The following is a 16,877-nucleotide window of genomic DNA, read 5'->3' on the forward strand; positions in this document are numbered from 1 at the left end:
AGCAAGGCGAGGAGAGCAGCTCGAAAGAGTAGGCGTGCCCTTCGCACCGAGGGCGTGGCCTCCACACAGGGGAGTGGCCGTCATATGGGGCGTGGCCTCAACATGGGGGCGTGCCCAAGAGGGCGTGTCCCCTTGCGCCCCGCCCCCTCCGCTCGGCCCACCATCACGCCACCGGCAGCGCAGTCCCCGCCCCCTCCGCGCGCGGCGATTGGCGGGGGCAGCGGGGCGGGGCGGGGCGTCACCGCCGGGCGCCCTTATAGTGCGGGGGAGGGGCGGTGGTAGCGGTGGCAGCGTGATGGAGCGGGTGGTGCTGGTGACCGGTGCTAGCGGGTGGGGAACGGGAGCGCGAACGGGAGGAGGAGGGGGAACGGGAGCGCGAACGGGAGGGGGAGGGGGAGCGGGAGCGGGAGCGCGAACGGGAGGGGGAGGGGGAGCGGGAGCGGGAACGGGAGCAGGCGCGGGCCAGCCGGCGGGTGACACGGTGCCGTTGCAGCGGCGTGGGGCTGGCGCTGTGCCGGCGGCTGCTGGAGGAGGATGGCCGCATCCACCTCTGCATCGCCTGCCGCAACACCCAGAAGAGCGAAGCCACGCGGGACCTCATCCTGGACACCCACCCCGCCGCCCAGGTCTCCACCGTGGAGGTGGACCTGGGTAACCTGGCCTCTGTCCTGCGCGTCGCCCGTGAGCTGCGCTGCAGGTACGGGGCCCCCCGTGCCGGGGTCCGGCCGTCCCCCTTCCCCCCCTCCGCCACCCCGCCGGGGCCCCCTCACCCCTGTGCTCTGCCCCACGCAGGTTCCAGCACCTGGACTTTGTCTACCTCAACGCTGGGATCATGCCCAACCCACACGTGAACTTCAAGGCGCTCTGGCACGGCCTGCTCACCGGGTAGGAGATGCCGGGGGGGGGGCTGGCTGACAGCGGCCAGGGTGTGCCCCTGGGTCCCAGGCCAAAGACCCCATCACGTCCCAGTGGAGATGCGTGGCCTTGTGTGGGGTGGCCTTGGCAGCTGGGGTGTTGTGGGGCACCCGGGGCTGCTGCTGATCCCGGGTACCTAGAAGGTGATGCCGGGTACCGGGTGAACACCGCCAGCATGCTGCCGGGGGGGGGTGAAAGCTGCTGCTGCTGGGTCTCCTTGCTGTTGTTTTGGTTCTGCTGTAGGTTTTTGTAGTTGTTTTCAGCTGCGGATTGCGTGTTTTGTGAAGCTAATGGTTGGTGTGGGTGTAAGTGCTGTGAGGCTGAGCATCTCCGTCCTGTAAGCCCCGTGGGGATGTTGAGCGAGGGAGCGAAGGGGCTGGCGCTGAGTCCCATGCCGTTGTTGGGGTGCTGGCCAGAGGTGCTAGACTGCTTTCCTTATCTGAATTAGGGCTTAGTTCCATGCTGGAGCTTGATTTTTGTTACCTGAATATGAAATGGGAGAGTAAGACTTCTTTTTTTTTTCTTTAATGGTACTTTACTGTGGGGAAAGGAAGGGACAAGTCATCTCTGCTCAAGTCAGTACTGAGACGCTCACAAATAATGAGACTGGGATACTCTGGTAACTTTTTTCCAGTCATTTTTTTCATGAATCCTTTGAAGGTGAAACTAGAGAGCCCATGTGGAGCCTGTGAGTTGGGGAGCAATAGGTGTCTCCTGACAGTGTTCCTAACTCCCATCCTTGGCTTTCAGGCGGGTGCTTCACATGCTGACCACTGCGGAAGGCATCATGACCCAGACGGACAGGCTGAACGGAGATGGACTTCAGGAGGTGTTTGCTACCAACCTTTTTGGACACTTTATCCTGGTGAGGCTGCGTGTGAGGGCCGAGGTGTGCCTGGTGTGGGTAGGGGTGGGTGCAGGCAGTACTGGTGAATTGGTTCTGGCTTACAGGTTTGGATGATGCTGCAGCCTGGCAGGTAACGAATGATAGGGCAAAGGCTCCATTTAAATAGCAATTGAAAGCAGCGTTGAAAGGATTGATATAATTTTAAGGTTATTCTAGTTAGCTAGTGAATAGAGGTGAGCCATACCTAATTCTCTCTGTGTCCAAAGTGAATACTGAGGCTCGGCTGTGTTAAATCCTGAGGGCTCAGCTGAGCTGTGCAAGAGAATGGCAGCTGCTTCTAAATGTTCCTGGTGGACTTTGGGCCAAAGTCACACCTGAGCAGTGGCCACTGGCTTGTCTAGTGAAGGCTGGCCAAGAAAGCTGACATAAGGCTGCAGCTTTTGAGAACTGTAAAGCTATACTGTAAAACTTGACAACTACTGTGTTAAGTAAGTTAAAAATTCTCTTGCAGGTTCGTCAACTTGAGTCTCTACTCTGCGGTAACGAAAAGCCCTCACGACTCATCTGGACCTCTTCCAGCAATGCCAGGGAGTCTGCCTTCAGCCTCTCTGACTATCAGCATGCCAAGGGGCAGGAATCATACAGTTCCTCCAAATATGCTACTGACCTGACAAGTGTGGTTTTGAACAGGAAATTTAATAAGCAGGTGATGATGGGGTTTGTATGTCTGAAGAAACCTAATGAGCTCCTACTATTTATAATTATCATTACATTGTTGTTGCCTAGTTGCATTCATTCATAGCAATCCTATATGTTCCTTAATGCACATGTAGGTGCTAAACACGCCTGAGGTTGAACTGGTGGTGTGGGTGGTAGAGAATCTGCCAGAGAGATTGCTTCTGGGGTTCTTGTTGGAAAAACTTCTGAAAGCAGAAGACTTTAAGAGCTGTCCCTGCCTTGCAAGCTCTAGCCGTCTCTTTAGACTAAAGAATTGGTCTTAAAGAGCAAAGAGCTGCCGCTCTTTTCAGGCGTACCTGCCTGTCAGAACAGGGCTGCACTGGCAGCTTTGCCTGCGAGCTCTTGAGGTGCAGGCTCTGCTGTCTCTCCTGATGGCTCCAACGCTGCTGTTCACATTTGTTATACTAAGATGTATGAGCAACTTGCCTTCCCTGTCACGGGGGACTGCCAGCCTTTGTTGGCAAGCTGCAGCCCTAGTCCAGTGATGGTGATTGCACTCTTTAGAAGTACTTCAGGAGAAAATGGCTTTGTCCTAGAAGGCTGAGCCCTTATCTCTTAAGTGCGAGGTAGCCTTTGACCTGAGTGGGCTGTAATTTATGGGATGACTGCTGGTGGTGCTGAGCCGCATGGAGGCTGCAACATGAGGTGATGCGTTGGGAGGCTGCGCCTTCTGTCTCGTGGGCTTGCAACAGGCACAGCTTTAACTTGACCATCTTCAACTTAAACTTCTCAGAAGTCCTGACATCTAATCACTCTCTGGCTCTGGTAACTTCAGAGAGGAGAATACCTACTGTTTACTAGTCCATACTCACCTTCATTTTCTTGCTGAGAAGTACTAAGACGGAAGGATTATGATCAGTTTTTAAACTGACTGTTGTGTATTTGCACACTGACTCGGTTTCTCCTCTGCAGGGTCTGTATTCCAGTGTTGTTTGTCCTGGTCTCGTTATGTCTAACATGACCTACAGAATTTTGCCAGTTTTCCTGTGGAAGCTGCTGATGCCCATCATGTGGCTGGTAAGTGGATCTCCTGGCTGGTTTTGGGTTGAGGTAGCTCTGCTGTGATACACTTCACCGCAAGTGATGCGCAGCGTGCTTCTGGCTCCTTGCCACCTGTGCTGCTATACACTTCTGTTGGATTGAGCAGGCTGGCCCCTCTGCAGACCTTCCCATTGCCACCTTGGCGCCCTGATTTCCAAGCTGAGTTCAGAGGTCTGGCGCTGGGCAGCACTGTGCACAGAGCTGGGGTTCTGCCCTTTGGTCACAGCGGTGTTTGTAAAGGCTCGCCTTGGAAGGGTAGCCAGCCTGCTGAGGGCCTGTGAGGCACCATCGCTTTGGTGGCAGCAGAGCCGAGGACAAAACTTGGCCCCTGTGCTTTGAAATGCTGTTTGTTTCTAGAACAGACTCTGTATCTTTCAGTGTTCTCCTTTCCATCCCTCCAGAAGGCCATGTCTCCTGCTGTCTTCTTTCCCGCCCTCTGGAAGCCAAAGCCTCCTGCGCTCTATTGCCTCTTCCCCAAAACTTTCCTTGTCTTTATTCCTCTGGGCTCTAGCTTTTTACATTCACTACGGTTCTGCCCCTGAAGGCTGTCTGCTGTAAGCTTTGATGCTCTTGCTGCAAGATTGGCCTTTCCCCTTAAGCTGCCCCAGTTGGCAGCAGCTGATCCTGGTGGATCACATTTCTCCTAGCAGGGGAGAGGCAATGCCTTCTCGGTTGTCCTGGGTGCTGGCAGCACTGCAGATCCTCTCTGCCTCCTGCCCTACATGTGCTTGAGACCGTGCAGGGCGAGGTGCCCACAAGGCGTGTGTGTGGCCCGTTGCCTCTTGCTTTGGGGGTGAGTGTGGCACAGGGCTTCCCGATCTGCTGGGTGGCTCCAGAAGATAGTTTGTGGTGATAAAGGGATGCTTTAGTCGTAAGCACACAGTGTTACCTGAGTCAGCTTTGAGAAGCCTTTCTACCTCTAGTAAATTATCTGGCGTGGCTGGGCTGCAGGGGGCTTGCCAAAGAGCCCATGGGCCACAATACAGATTCTGTCATTACTTTTTCCCCTCAGATCCGATTTTTTGCCAAAACTTACACTCTGACACCGTATAATGGAGCAGAAGCTCATGTAAGTAGTTCACAAAAATTGATTTTAATATTCCCTCCTCCTGGGTAGCCCTTCCAGGGTCTGCTGGCTTGAGCAAAGAGCCTCTGGCAAGGCTGGTGGGTGGGTGCTGTGTTTCAGCCCTCAGCAGTGTACAGCGGGGGGGGCTGGGGGCCCAGCTGTGAGCGAGGTTGATCCACCAGCTGATGCTTTATGACCTTCATCAGGTACCCATAAAAGAAACTGTTTTGGAAAAAATCCTATTTCTTCTCTCTCAGTGCAGGGAAGGCTGCTCTCCCTGTTGGCACGTCTACGGCTGCTGGGCTGCCAGCATGGGGGTGGAGGTGGGTGGTGCAGGGCGCAGTGTGTCTCAAGCACAGCAGCGACCCAACTTAGCCACGTTAGTGGTTCAGCACTGGGACACAAGCCTGGGTTACTGTTGGCTCAGACAGGTCACAGCTGAGGGGAGCCAGCTCGGAACTTTTTCTCTAGATACCAGGTCTTCCCCTGCTGGATGGAAGCCCCTGTGGCGTGTTCTGCTGCATCCATGGGCAGCTGGGTTGCTGGCCGCAGGCTTGGCTGGGGCAGTGTGCACCAGACTCAGACACGCTTCTGCTGTCCTTCCTAGGTGTGGCTGTTCAAACAGAAGCCGGAGCACCTGGATGCACTTGTCAAGTACCACAGCTGTACTTCTGGACTGGGGAAGAACTACGTGGAACCCAGAAAGGTAAATGGCAGTCTCCGGCTGCAGGGGACTTGGCTAGGGATCTTGCCATCTCCCTTGCATGGAAGGGTTGGTGCCAAGGGTGTCCTGTGGCTGGAGTGGAAACAAGAGGCCTGTTGAATGCTGAGCAGCAAGGAGGGATCTGACATTATCTGTGAGGTTTCCTAGAGTAACTTGGTTCAGGCTGGAGTCTGGAAGGCGGTGGAGGTGATGGTTAAAACAGGATGAGTGCCTAGTGGTGCTTCCCCAAAATACATTCTGGCTTGTGCCCTGGTGACAGATGTCTCTGCTTCCCTCTCTGTGACCGCAGAAGCTCTGGAGATGCACCCTGCCTGTCCCCAGAGCTGCCCTCAGCATCTCTGCTGGCTGCTGTGAGTGGTGGTCTCACACTGCTGTTCTTACTGTCTTCCAGATTGATGTGGATGAGGACACTGCTGAGAAACTTTACCAAAAGCTGTTGGAGCTGGAGAGGGAGACTCTGGAGAGATACAGTGATCTCCTAGATTGAGTACAGCCAGTGTCAGCGGGATCAACAGTCTCGTATTCAGTAACGTGGGCTTTCTTCATTCTGGTGCTACTTATGTTGCCTGCTGTTCTGCAGGCACGTGGCTTTGGACCCCGTCTTCTCAACAGAAGGTGAACAGTTCCTGAAAATGGAAATGTGAAAACTGAAGAGAAATACTTAGTCTTTTTGGTATAGGACTTTTTTCTGGCATAAACAGGAGACCTAGAGTAGGTGGAGACTGTTTTAACACAGTTGCAATGCGGTGTCTTGCAAAAGCATGACCGAACTGTGCACGGTTCGGGAACAGCCCCAAAACATGTGGTTTAAATCTGGCTTAGCGCAGGAAAGGCAACAGTCTGGGGTGCTTCCCTGTGTCTTGGCCCTACCAGTCTTTCTAGATGACTCGAACCCATTACCTGTGGTGGATCCTGAAGTACTTGAAGGCTCGATCTTCAGCAGAGCTGCTCTTACACTTGTGCACCAAAGCTGGGGACAGCTTGCCGGACGTGCTCAACAAGGTTGAACCTTACTGGGAGCCAGGCTTTGCGCAGCGTCTGAGGCCAAGCTCCTGAAGGGCTGGCCTGAGAAGTGCACCCCCTGCCCCAGCTGTGGGGACAGATGTCTTGCTGGGTATGGGGCCATACAGGTTCTAACCACGACTGGCTGGAAAGGCTGAAGCTGTTGCTGTTAACCTGGGCTCAGGGCTAGCCTGCGCTGTTTTTAGCAAGAGTGAGAGGTTACCGTGTCATTTTATCTATTTAATTCTCTTTTTATATAAAATCTACTGTACCGAGTAATCTTCCTGTTGTCTGTCTGGGGAGCTTCACCAGGTACCTGGTGTACTTCAAATGCTGCAATGAATAAACGACTGGAACTGACTTGTCCTTGCCGCAGTGGTGGTTTTACTCCAAGAGCCAGCCGCTTTTGACTCAGAGGGCTGGAAGGGAGGCTGGTTTATTGCCTTGCACAATGAGCCCGTGCATACCTGGGGAGTGCGGGGTCTCTTCTCTCCTGCTGCAGGCGAGCTGTTAACTACCTCTTTGGGCTTACTTCTCATTCCTACTAGTTAATAAAAGACATGAGTGGCTTCTGAAGACTTCGCTGTGGTTTTGTGTGTTGAGCACCTGTGGGGTGTTTGAGATTATTTCCCAGCCTTAGGCACTTGGGAGACAGACGTCTCTGGTGCTTGCTCACCCGGTTGTGTCATGTAATTACTGATTTAATGCTCCCTCATAAGGGAGGATTACAGTGTGCCCAGGCGCTTCCATGGGTGCTGGCGAGGGCCAGGTGAGGTTAGGAGGGAGGCTGTGCTGCTCAGCCCTGTGCCACCTGGGCCGAGGTGGAGATGACCTGTGCTCTGGAGCTGTGGCTGCGCCCGTAAGGAGGGGCCGGCTGTGGGGTCCGTGTAGGAAACTGCAGAAGCACAGAGCTGGCAGAAGCTCATCATTGAGTTGGCTCGTATGGATACAGATTTAAAGAATCTTACTTTTTTCTTGTTTGGTTTTTTTTGTTTTTTTTTTTAACTCCTTCCCTCCATCGGCTGTTCTTGAGCACCCCTGCCAAGTATGGGGTACTGCTAGCATGGTGGTGTCTGTAGTAGGAAATAGTTCAGTTCTGAGTTTGGGCTGAGCAGCACCTCTCAGCTCAGCCCTCACGTGAGGCTACCTGAGCTCCCAGCGCCGGGGTGGGGGGGGGAGCACGGTCTGTTTTGGCCTGACATCCGAACAGAGTGAGAGGTTGGCCATTGTGGAGTGATGCTTCCCTCGGCTATGGCTGTACCTGTTCAGAGTTGTGAAGCAGCTTGGGGTGTGCTCACGTGGACTTTTACATAAATGCGATAGTGTCTGTCCCAGCACCGCATCTGGGTGCTGTGGCTTTGTTCAGTTGCATCCTGAAACCCCTGGGGCTAGAGCCCCCCCCTTTTTGGGTGCCTTTCCTTCTCCATGGGGAAGGAGTCAGCGGCTGCCTGTCTCTTCAACTTGGTGTGCTTGATCCTCACAGCATCTTACAGCAGTATTTGGATCCTTGTTCTGGAGACTAATTAAGCAGGTCTTCTTGATTGGTTTTAAATTAGCATCCTGAACTTTGCTGTGCTCTGCCCTGGGCTGTAGCAAGTATCCCTCACTGCCTCCACCTTTAGGATTCCCCACCTACCCCAAAGCCAACTTATCCCTGCTCTCACTGTTCTGATACTGCTCCTGCCTCATTTTCTTTCCAGGGTGAGATAAACAAAATAGCAAACATTACTCAAAACGGTCTGATGCAACGTTTCACGAAGCACGTGCAGGTTACCAGGTGATGGGAAGGACAGGGTGCTTATGCTAAGCTGATCCCTGTATTGCCCTGCGCTGCCTGCCTGCTGGCTCTGCGGCTGTGGCAGCCTGAGGGTTAGAATGCAGCAAGGTCTGGAGATGCTGGATGAGGTAGCTCCGAGTAAGCTAGTATAGTTAGGAAAAATAAATGCGTTCTGGTACATGAGGTTTTGGTTTTGTTTCTTTTTCTAGAGCCTGGAATAAAGCGACAAATTTCTAGGGTGGGCAGGGATTGATGACCACAGGTAGGACCTTTGAGGTGTTTTTCTCAATTGTGTGCCTGTGGGCTGAAGTTGGGCATTTATCGGGGAAGTTGTGCCTGAGGGGATGGGGCGAGTGCTTTTTGCCTGTGGAGCATGTAGAGGCTGGTGAGCGGAGGGGGCATGTGATATACCACTACTACTTTTGAGCTCTCCATAATGTTGGTGTCAAGTAGAGCTATGAACAGGTTTCTGGTCTCATCTTAGAAGCACTCTGTAGCTCTCACTTGAGGATTTGGGGTTCAGGGTTAGAGAAAATGTGTAATTCTGTCCCTTTGTGTCTGAGCTTAGCCTGCTGCGTGGTTTCGTTTCACTTGGGCTGCTGTGGAGGCACCTGGTATGCTGCGTTGTTACATCCTGAGAGATGCAAGCATGGGATTCAGGAGTTGCAGAGCATCTGCTGCGGCATGTAGTTCTGGTTGGGGTGGATGCAGAGTGGCCTCTGGAGGTCTCTAGCTCAGCTTCCTGCTCAGAGTTACGTGAAGAAGAAACAAGAAGTGCTAAAGCACAAGCTGAGCCTCTCTGGAGAGATGGGACAGCCTGAAAAGATGGGACAAAGCTTGCGGTTTCCCATGCGTTGGGTGCTGCATGGAGCTGGAAATGCAGTCATCCCAGGTGTCTCCAGAAGACTGGTCTTCAGTTGGAGGAGGTGCTTTAGTGGCCTACAGAACTTGTCACAGCACCCCACTGCTCCATAGGCGTTTCTGCCTGCTTTTGTGACCCCAGGCATTATTGTCCATGTCCTTCCGTAGAAGGAAACCTGGCTGTGCTCAGCCTCACCTTCTGCTTCTCTCCTCCATGTTGTGAGAAGCTGGACATCTCTGCAACCAAAAGATGGGACTGTTCTGTGGGATGGGAACTGTAAACACTTCTGAAGCTTCATTTTTCATCCTGACACCACAGGTAGACCTGGTGCCTTGAAATGTAGACTGCCCAAAGGACAGCAGGTGGCTTGCTGTTTGTTGCTTTCTGTGAACTTTGCCTGCTGAACCTGGCCCAAGGGGTGCTATGCCACCTGGTTTGGCTGCCCACCACGCAGGTGACCATGAACAGAGCCGGCTAAATGCTCTCGAGCTGCCAGGCTGCAGGGAAGAATGGCTCCTCGAGCCCTGCTCTTGGCTAACAGATGCTGATGCATGGAGCTTAATCCCCCAGCCTAATCCCTTTTGGCCGGCAGGCACATCCAGGCATGAAAGCAGTAATGGAGAAACAGCAACTGGGTCAAGGAGAGCAGGCAGGTACACACGTTCCGTCAACCTCTTCCCAATGCGCTCCTGTCCCCTTGCCTTCACTTGCCAAGGGAGCAGAGACACCGCTGATGCCATTGCATGAGTCGGACGCCTCTGTTGAGGTCATGCACGCGGAGTTGTTGAGCGCTTTGTGCAATGAAAACAGGTCCTGCCCAGAGCGTGTGGCCCCGTGGTGGAGCTGGGGGTGATGCAGGGCGGTGAGAAATGCCAGGCGTGGGATGGGGGAAGAGCCTGCAGTGGCAGCTCTGAGTCAGGGCTAAGACAGGAGCCTTCTGTTTGTGGTCCTCAGATACGGAGCTTTCCAGAGAAGTTCCAGGGCAGGTCTTGAGCCTGAACACACGTTGCGGTTGCTCTATGACGTCCTGCGCAATCGGGCTGTGCAATCTAATATCTAACTATCATACCTCATCCCGAGTCACCAGTTTCTTATCTTCATAGGCAAACGTGTCGCCTTGCTTCAAACACAGGGCAAGTCCTCCATCGCCTTACAGCTCAGCTGGCTTTCAGCTATGTAGGGCACTGACAACAGGAGCGTGGGTAGGAACTGCAGCCAGCTGTGGCCCAGGGAGGAGAAAGCTTGAGATCGGCGTGGTAGGGCTGAAATCCCCACAGCTGGGTGGCATTTGCCTCTCCAGGAGGGGAAGGCAACAGGATTAAAGGAAACAAGGACCAGGATGTGCCCTGTAAACAGAGGTGGATGTAAGACAGCCAGTTTGTTTCCAAACACCCAGGGGGTCACCTTCAAATGGCAATTTTGATGTTGACAGTGTTTGGAGGGGAGCTGCTCTGAGGGCGGGGGAGGAGAGACATAGCTCTGAAGAGCTGGGTGAGAAACAGGGAGCAGAAACCCCTCTGGAGCGCTGCAGGAGCATGGTGGGTCTGTCTGGCAGGGGGCAGCCAAGAGGGACACGGATCCCGGTGGGTTTTGCTGAGAATGGGCAGATTGTAGAACCCCACGAAGTTTTTGGCTGGGAGGGAGAGCTCGCACCTCCAGCCAGCCCCACTCCAAGCAGATGGCCTCGTGGCTGGCCCAGGCAGCTCAGGAAAATGTCCAGGTGAGTTTTGAAGTCTCAAGGGATGAAGACCCCACAGCTCCCCCGAGCTCTGTCCCAGGGCTGCTCCCACACCCCACCCCACTCTGCAGCTCCCCAGGGGCGAGGAAGGCTGAATTGCTTGAAGGGTGAGATGTCGGAGGCTTGGGGCAGGCATGTGCCACACAGCCAAGGAAATGGGAAAGTCCACAGAGAGCCAAGTCTGCCTGCAGGGTCAGGGAGGCTTTCCAGTGTTTCTTTGCAAGACATGGAGCTGTGCCCGGAGGAGAAACCAGGAGTTTAGGAACAGTGTATGCAAAAAACTGGAATGAGTAATAAATCCTTTATCTAGCTCATCAACAGATGCTCCTGTGTAAGAGCAGAGCTTGGAGAGGCTACAGTGCTGTAATTAACGTTTTTGGCATTGGTGCTCAGTGAGAGGAGTCTAGGAAGGCTGCTTGGCCAGAAACGCTTTTGCAGATGCAAGGATTTACTTCAAACCAAAGTGCTAGCAGGGCAGGTGGGTGAATGACCAGGGCTGGATGACTTTCATCTTGAGGCAAAGTAGCTGAACTGATCACTGTGCGTTCATTTCTCCCTTAAAACTGCCTCAAGCAAAGCAAACAGGAGGAGGGTGGCTGGATACTCCGCTTGGGGTCAAGCTGTGCAAGGTCTTGCTGAGAGGTGGCAGTGATGCTAAACGCTTATATAAGATCCTCCGCTTATATAGGATCCTCCTTCTCAATCGAGAAGCTACTAAAGACAAAGACGACCTCAGGGTGCAGCGGGGAGGCACAGCTCCAGTCTTGCCCTGCTCCTTTTTTTCTGTCTGTCTCAGCAGAAGCTCTGGTCAGTTCCGTTTAGTTCAGCACATGCCTGCCTGCAGGAATCGTGTCCCCTGGAAGAGGCTGCGTCAGCTCCTCCAGGGCAGGGGCAGTGGGGGTACCCGGCAGTCTGGCAGAGTGGAGGCGGTGGGGTGTTCAGGGCTCCCTCCGGGGCTGGCTGCATGGGGACAGCCCCCGTAACCCAATTTTGGTGCCATGATGTGAGACGGCGTGTTGTGCCACCCGCCGCTGAGCACAGTCCCACCCTCAAGGGACAGCACCAACATCGGTGCGGGGGATCCAGCCAGTCTCTACAAGTGGCTGTGTGGGACAGGGCTGAGAGGACAGCCATGCTTTTGAGCATCAAATTCAGTTGCAGAGACCTAGGCATGCTCGCCCGCAGCTCAGGTACTCCTGAGATTCACCTCTGAAGTAGCTCCATGAGTCACTGTGGCCTGCGCCTCTTTGGGAGGCACAAGGCGGGTGCAGCAATATCTTATGTCCTTGTGATCTGAATAGATGGTGGCTCATCCATGGTGAGCCAGCAAAAGCCGGACCTGCTGAGATGGTTTGGGTACGTCATTTCTAAGCAGCGGCACGTGGAGGCCGCAGGGATGCTGCTCGGCACCTGTCAGCCTCATGGAGCCCAGGGACATGTGCTGCTTAGCCTCCAGGCACTGGGGATTTATTAATGGTCTTAAAATGCAGTGGCACCACTGAGGAGCAGAGCAGAGCCTCACACTGCCTACCCACGCTCTGCCTGTCAGCAGCTGCCACAGCTCGGGGGTCAGGCGAGCTGCATCACAGCCCTGCCTTGAATTCCCTGGATATCTTTCAGCAGGTCATGGCTTCCTTGGCCTTGAGCAGCTCTTGGGCTGACTCAGGGTCTCCCTGATGTGCCCAGCAGCTCCCCGTGCCATGCTAGACATCCTTGTCTGGAGAGGAATGTGTTGACACCTGGGGCTGGGCTGCATGGGTGGGAGCCAGCAGAACTTGCTGGGGGGGGGCACCTGGGTCTGTGGCACAGCAGAGGTGTCGCAGAACAGAAAGGGTTGGAGGCCAGCTGTGAGGATGGCTCCACCTCTGGGCTAGCTGCCAGGCAGCGGCAGAGGCTGAGGTCCATGGAGTTAGGGAGAGGAGGCTGTAGCGTGCACATGGCCTTGTGTTTAGTTGGGAAGGGAACGTCAGATCTAAGGCCAGAGAAGCTGGTTGGGTGGGAGCAACTGGTAGTTTGGGCATTTCTCTGCGTACAGGCAGCGTGATGTCTCCAGATGGTTTATTCTAGACTTACTGGAGTGTTGATGACTGGAGGTCCCTTGTTGAGGATGTCCTTCTTGGAGCAGGACTAGCACCCGCACTAACAATCCACCCCTCTGTCCCCTGCAGGGCCCATGGTGCTTATCATGTCCTTGGGCTCTCCTGCTCTCCTTTCATGCCCTGAGTCACGAGGCTTTTGCATCCAGGGCCTTGCAGCTCACACCTGAGGTAAGAGATGCATCCTCGCACCCAAACACCTCCTGTGGGGTGAGCACTCCCCAAGGGGGAAGATGTGCCAGGGCAGCGTAGCCCCCGGGGTGCTTAGCCGCGGGGACCCCTGTGGCAGGGCTCCTTGCTCTGCATGGGATGGGTGTGTTGGCAGCTGCCTTGTCACATGGTGGGCCTTTTGGAGACCCCTCTGCCATTTGCGGTGGGACCAGAAGTCAACAGAGGTCCCCCTGGCTGGGGGGAGGCCCGGCCAGTCACATGAGTAGCACTCAGTTTGGCTCCCACAGCAGACACCGGGGATGGATTTTACCTTTCTGAAATCCAGCCCTTGGGCTGGTGAGCCACCTGGCAGGCAGCTCTCGTGGGATGCCAGAGTCCTGCCTCAGCACCGTGGGCATCAGTGGCTTCCTGCCACCCACGTGGTGATGGCCCTTGGCGCTTCCTTCACCAACAAAGCCCTTGGCAAGTTTGGTGGCTCCCGTCGGGGCTGTTGGGGTCCCGGGCATGGCATTTAATGAGAAGGGACCGTGAGTGTGGGAAAGCTCCTGCGGGTGATGTCACTCTTGGGTGTGCACAGTTGTCCTCTGACCGCAGAGGCTGGAAGCCAGGTCCAGCCTCTGCTTTCCTTTCTTTCCCCAAATGTGAGGTCAATGCTGTTGGGATGTAGAGCCATAGTGTTGGAGAGGTTATAGGGGAAAAGGGTGAGCACACAGTCTGGGTGGTGGGATTAGAAGCTGATGGTGTCTTCCCAAATATCCCTTGGTTCCCCCATGAGCCTTCAGGCTCCTCAGTGAGGCGTGGACACCGAGCGCAGCGGAGTGAGCTGCTGCTGCTATCCCAGGGCAAAGAGGGAGCACATTGGGACAGGTTTGGTGATGGTGGGGCTGGTTCCATCTCCAGATGTCCTGCCAGGGGCATCTCACCAGCAGGTGCTGCTGGCACGTGGTGCTGTGTCCCAGAGTGACCTGCCCTGGCGCATCCACCTGTTCAATCACCTGCCCTGAGTGCTGCAGATTGGGTTGATACTTGCCGCTCACTGCCTGACAAGCTGAATTTAGTAATTAGTTACAACTTGACCTGCCAATACTCCTTGTGACCCAGACCTCTGACAGGGAGAGGTCATGTCTTTATCAGCCCTTGCTAATCCCCATTTTCTCCCCACCTTTTCCTCTTGACTGTGCCCACATGTCCCTCTCTGAGGTGCTCGGCAGTGACGCAGCTGCTGCAGGACAAAGGTTGGCCTTTGTGGTGTTTAGCAGGGCACCGGTATGTGAGCTGTGGGTCCAGCCACGGTGTCCTGGACACCACAAAGCCAACGGGCAGCTCACATACCCATGTGTGTACGAGTGTTGATGGAGCAGCCACGGCAGCGTGTGGGTGTGCTGGAAGCGTGCTGATGCGGCAGGGCATTGGCATTGACTACGTGGCCTCAAAACCCAGGGATGGTCTTGCACAGCCCCACGCAGTGGAGAGGGCACATTGTGCTACTGTGATGTGCGTGCTCGAGGGTATTTATATTTTGAAACATAGCAAGGTGGAACCTTGCCTTGATCACAGGGGCTCAGCCAGGTTTAATTACAGCGTGCAGTGGGGCCGGGTACAAACAACTGGCATCTCAGGGAAGCAGGATGTGTATAGCTGCATCCCTGCACCGGGGAAGGCGACAGTGGGTATGAGCTGGAGGTCAGGGGTGAGGACACTCCCTCCCATTACCCTCTGGCTTTTTTTGTCACCTTTGGTGCTGCTCAAAGCTGGGTTCCTAGCCAGACCTGTTTTCCTGGCCATGCCAATTGTGGGGTAACCACAGAGCAGAAGTTTCCATGGATGAAGAGCAGGGCTGCAAGGGTCTCCAAGGCTACCCTGGGAGCTGTGCTGCCTGCAGCCCGCAGGTACCGGTGCCGGCACAGGGCAGGCACCCTCGTGTGCAGGAAGGCCCAGGCGAGTCCAAAAAGCCTCTGACACTGACGGTGTCAGACAGGCCCCAGAGTCTGGCACTGCTTGGTGAGCGGGAATAGGAAGCCATGAATTTCAGCATAATATGATTGTAAGGCAGAACTTTTATGAAGTCCCGCTTTTCTCATATTACAGTAAGCTGTCCTGAGCTTTGTACTTGGTGCCTGTACCACTCAGCTTGGTGCAAGTTCTCCTAAATCCAGCTTTCGGCTGCTCTCATAAGCTCTTACCAGCTCAAACAGACCTGCCTGGGAAGCCTGAGGCTCATCCCAGCCAGCTACCCCATCTGACACAGCGCAACTCTCCTGGCCTGGCCCAGGTGTGAGAAAACACTATTTTAAAGTTGTTGTTGTTGTTATTATTATTAGCATATTTTTAAATACATCTCCTATTCTGGCTTGGACAGACCTCCTCTGTCTGCCCAGGGCTTGCTGAAGGAGGGATGCTGAAAGGTCAGGCTCGATGCAGTCGTGCCTCCCGCAGGTGACATGGCTTGGACAGCCTCCCAAAGGCTGGCTGCTGGGCTGTGTGCCTGTTGACCCAGGTCTCATTTGACTTGCAGGCATAAACACAGGTGTCACCGCCAAGGTCTGTAGGGAAACCTCTCAAATTGCTGTGCAACTCAGGGCCGTGTGATGGGCTTTCCCATCAATTTGCTCCTGGAGACGGATTTCCTCCTTCAGCAGATGAAGGTAGGAGGGAGCTTCCCTCCCCCTGGGCACCTGCAGCAAAGCTGTGTGGTGGAGCTGATGCCTGAGAGACTGCTTGCTGCAGCTCCTTGCCAGGCTGTGTGGTCTCCTGCCATCCAGCCCTGTGCTGTCCCCAAGTGAGTGGCATCTGTTGAGTCCACCTCTCACTTCACATGCTCAGCTATCTCTCCGCTGGCCCTTGGCAGCTACAGAAGCATTGCCTGTTGGCAGCAGGCACTGAGCTGCAGAGCCCAGGGCCATGGTGGCATGCCCCGCCAGCCTCTCTGTACGTGACCTCTGGAAGGCACAGCTGGACTAGCTAGTGCCTGGCAAAATCCAGCCTGGGAATGCTGACAAGGAGACCTACCTCCTGCAACATCAACAGGATGTGGTGCTGGCACCTGAGGCCACGGGACCAAAAGCCACAGGAGCTGAGGCCACAGGGAGGTGCTGGGAAGAGCAACAGCACGCACAAGGAGCGTGCGGGGATCAGCCACAGCCTCTAGCTCACCTTGCTCACCTCTGGGCCACACAACAAGGAAGATGACGTGCACCACTGGCGATGCTAAGCATCACACAGATTTTGGCCCTAAGTGAGCTGGGGTGTGTGCTCTGCAGGTGTGTGTCCTTCTCGCCCCCGCCATCAATACCAGCCTGGCAGGAGTGGCTGACACACCAGAGGGTCAGGCTGCCATCCAGAGACAGGCGGGAGAAATGGGCTGACAGGGACCTCATGCAGTTCGGTGCAAAGGCCTGCGCTGGGGGAGGAACAGCCCCTGCCCCCCCCCCCCCCCCCCCCCATCCCCACATGCTGGGGGCCACCCAGTTGGAGAGAAGCCCATCGGAAAAGGCCCCGAGGGTGCTGGTGGGCACCAAGCTGCAGCTGAGCTAGCACCCTGCCCCTGCGGTGATGAGTGGTGTCTGGGGGTGCCATGGGGGAGTGCTTCGGAAGCTGAGGGAGGGGATCCTTCCCTCCTGCTCAGCACCGGGGTGCTGTGTCCAGTTCTGGGCTGCCCAGTACAAGAGAGACATGGGTGTACTGGAGAGGGTCCAGCGAAGGGCCAGGAAGCTGATGGAGGGACCGGAGCATCCCTCCTGCCAGGACAAACTGAGCCAGTTGGGCTGCTCAGCCTGCAGAAGGCCCGGGTGTGTGTGTGTGGGGGGTGTGTGTGGGTGTGTGTGTGTGTGTGTGGCTCGGGCAGGCAGCGCTGCCCCCTGCCCCCAGCAGGGAGCATTTTAATTGCAAAGAACTTTACCG

General features: G+C 55.1%; 1 protein-coding gene across 1 annotated transcript; it reads left to right on the top strand.

The window, feature by feature from the left end:
- The first annotated feature begins 246 nt into the window (after positions 1–246).
- HSD17B7 (hydroxysteroid 17-beta dehydrogenase 7) lies at positions 247–6,905 on the top strand. The gene is made up of 9 exons (XM_040610841.1): positions 247–330; positions 494–697; positions 793–885; positions 1,666–1,780; positions 2,274–2,468; positions 3,413–3,517; positions 4,554–4,610; positions 5,215–5,313; positions 5,723–6,905. The coding sequence occupies exons 1-9, from the start codon at positions 296–298 to the stop codon at positions 5,816–5,818; spliced, it is 999 nt and encodes a 332-aa protein (XP_040466775.1). The 5' UTR covers positions 247–295; the 3' UTR covers positions 5,819–6,905.
- The last annotated feature ends 9,972 nt before the right edge of the window (positions 6,906–16,877 follow it).

Source organism: Falco naumanni, chromosome 11 (assembly GCF_017639655.2).
Source record: "Falco naumanni isolate bFalNau1 chromosome 11, bFalNau1.pat, whole genome shotgun sequence".
In the NCBI taxonomy this organism is placed as follows: domain Eukaryota; kingdom Metazoa; phylum Chordata; class Aves; order Falconiformes; family Falconidae; genus Falco; species Falco naumanni.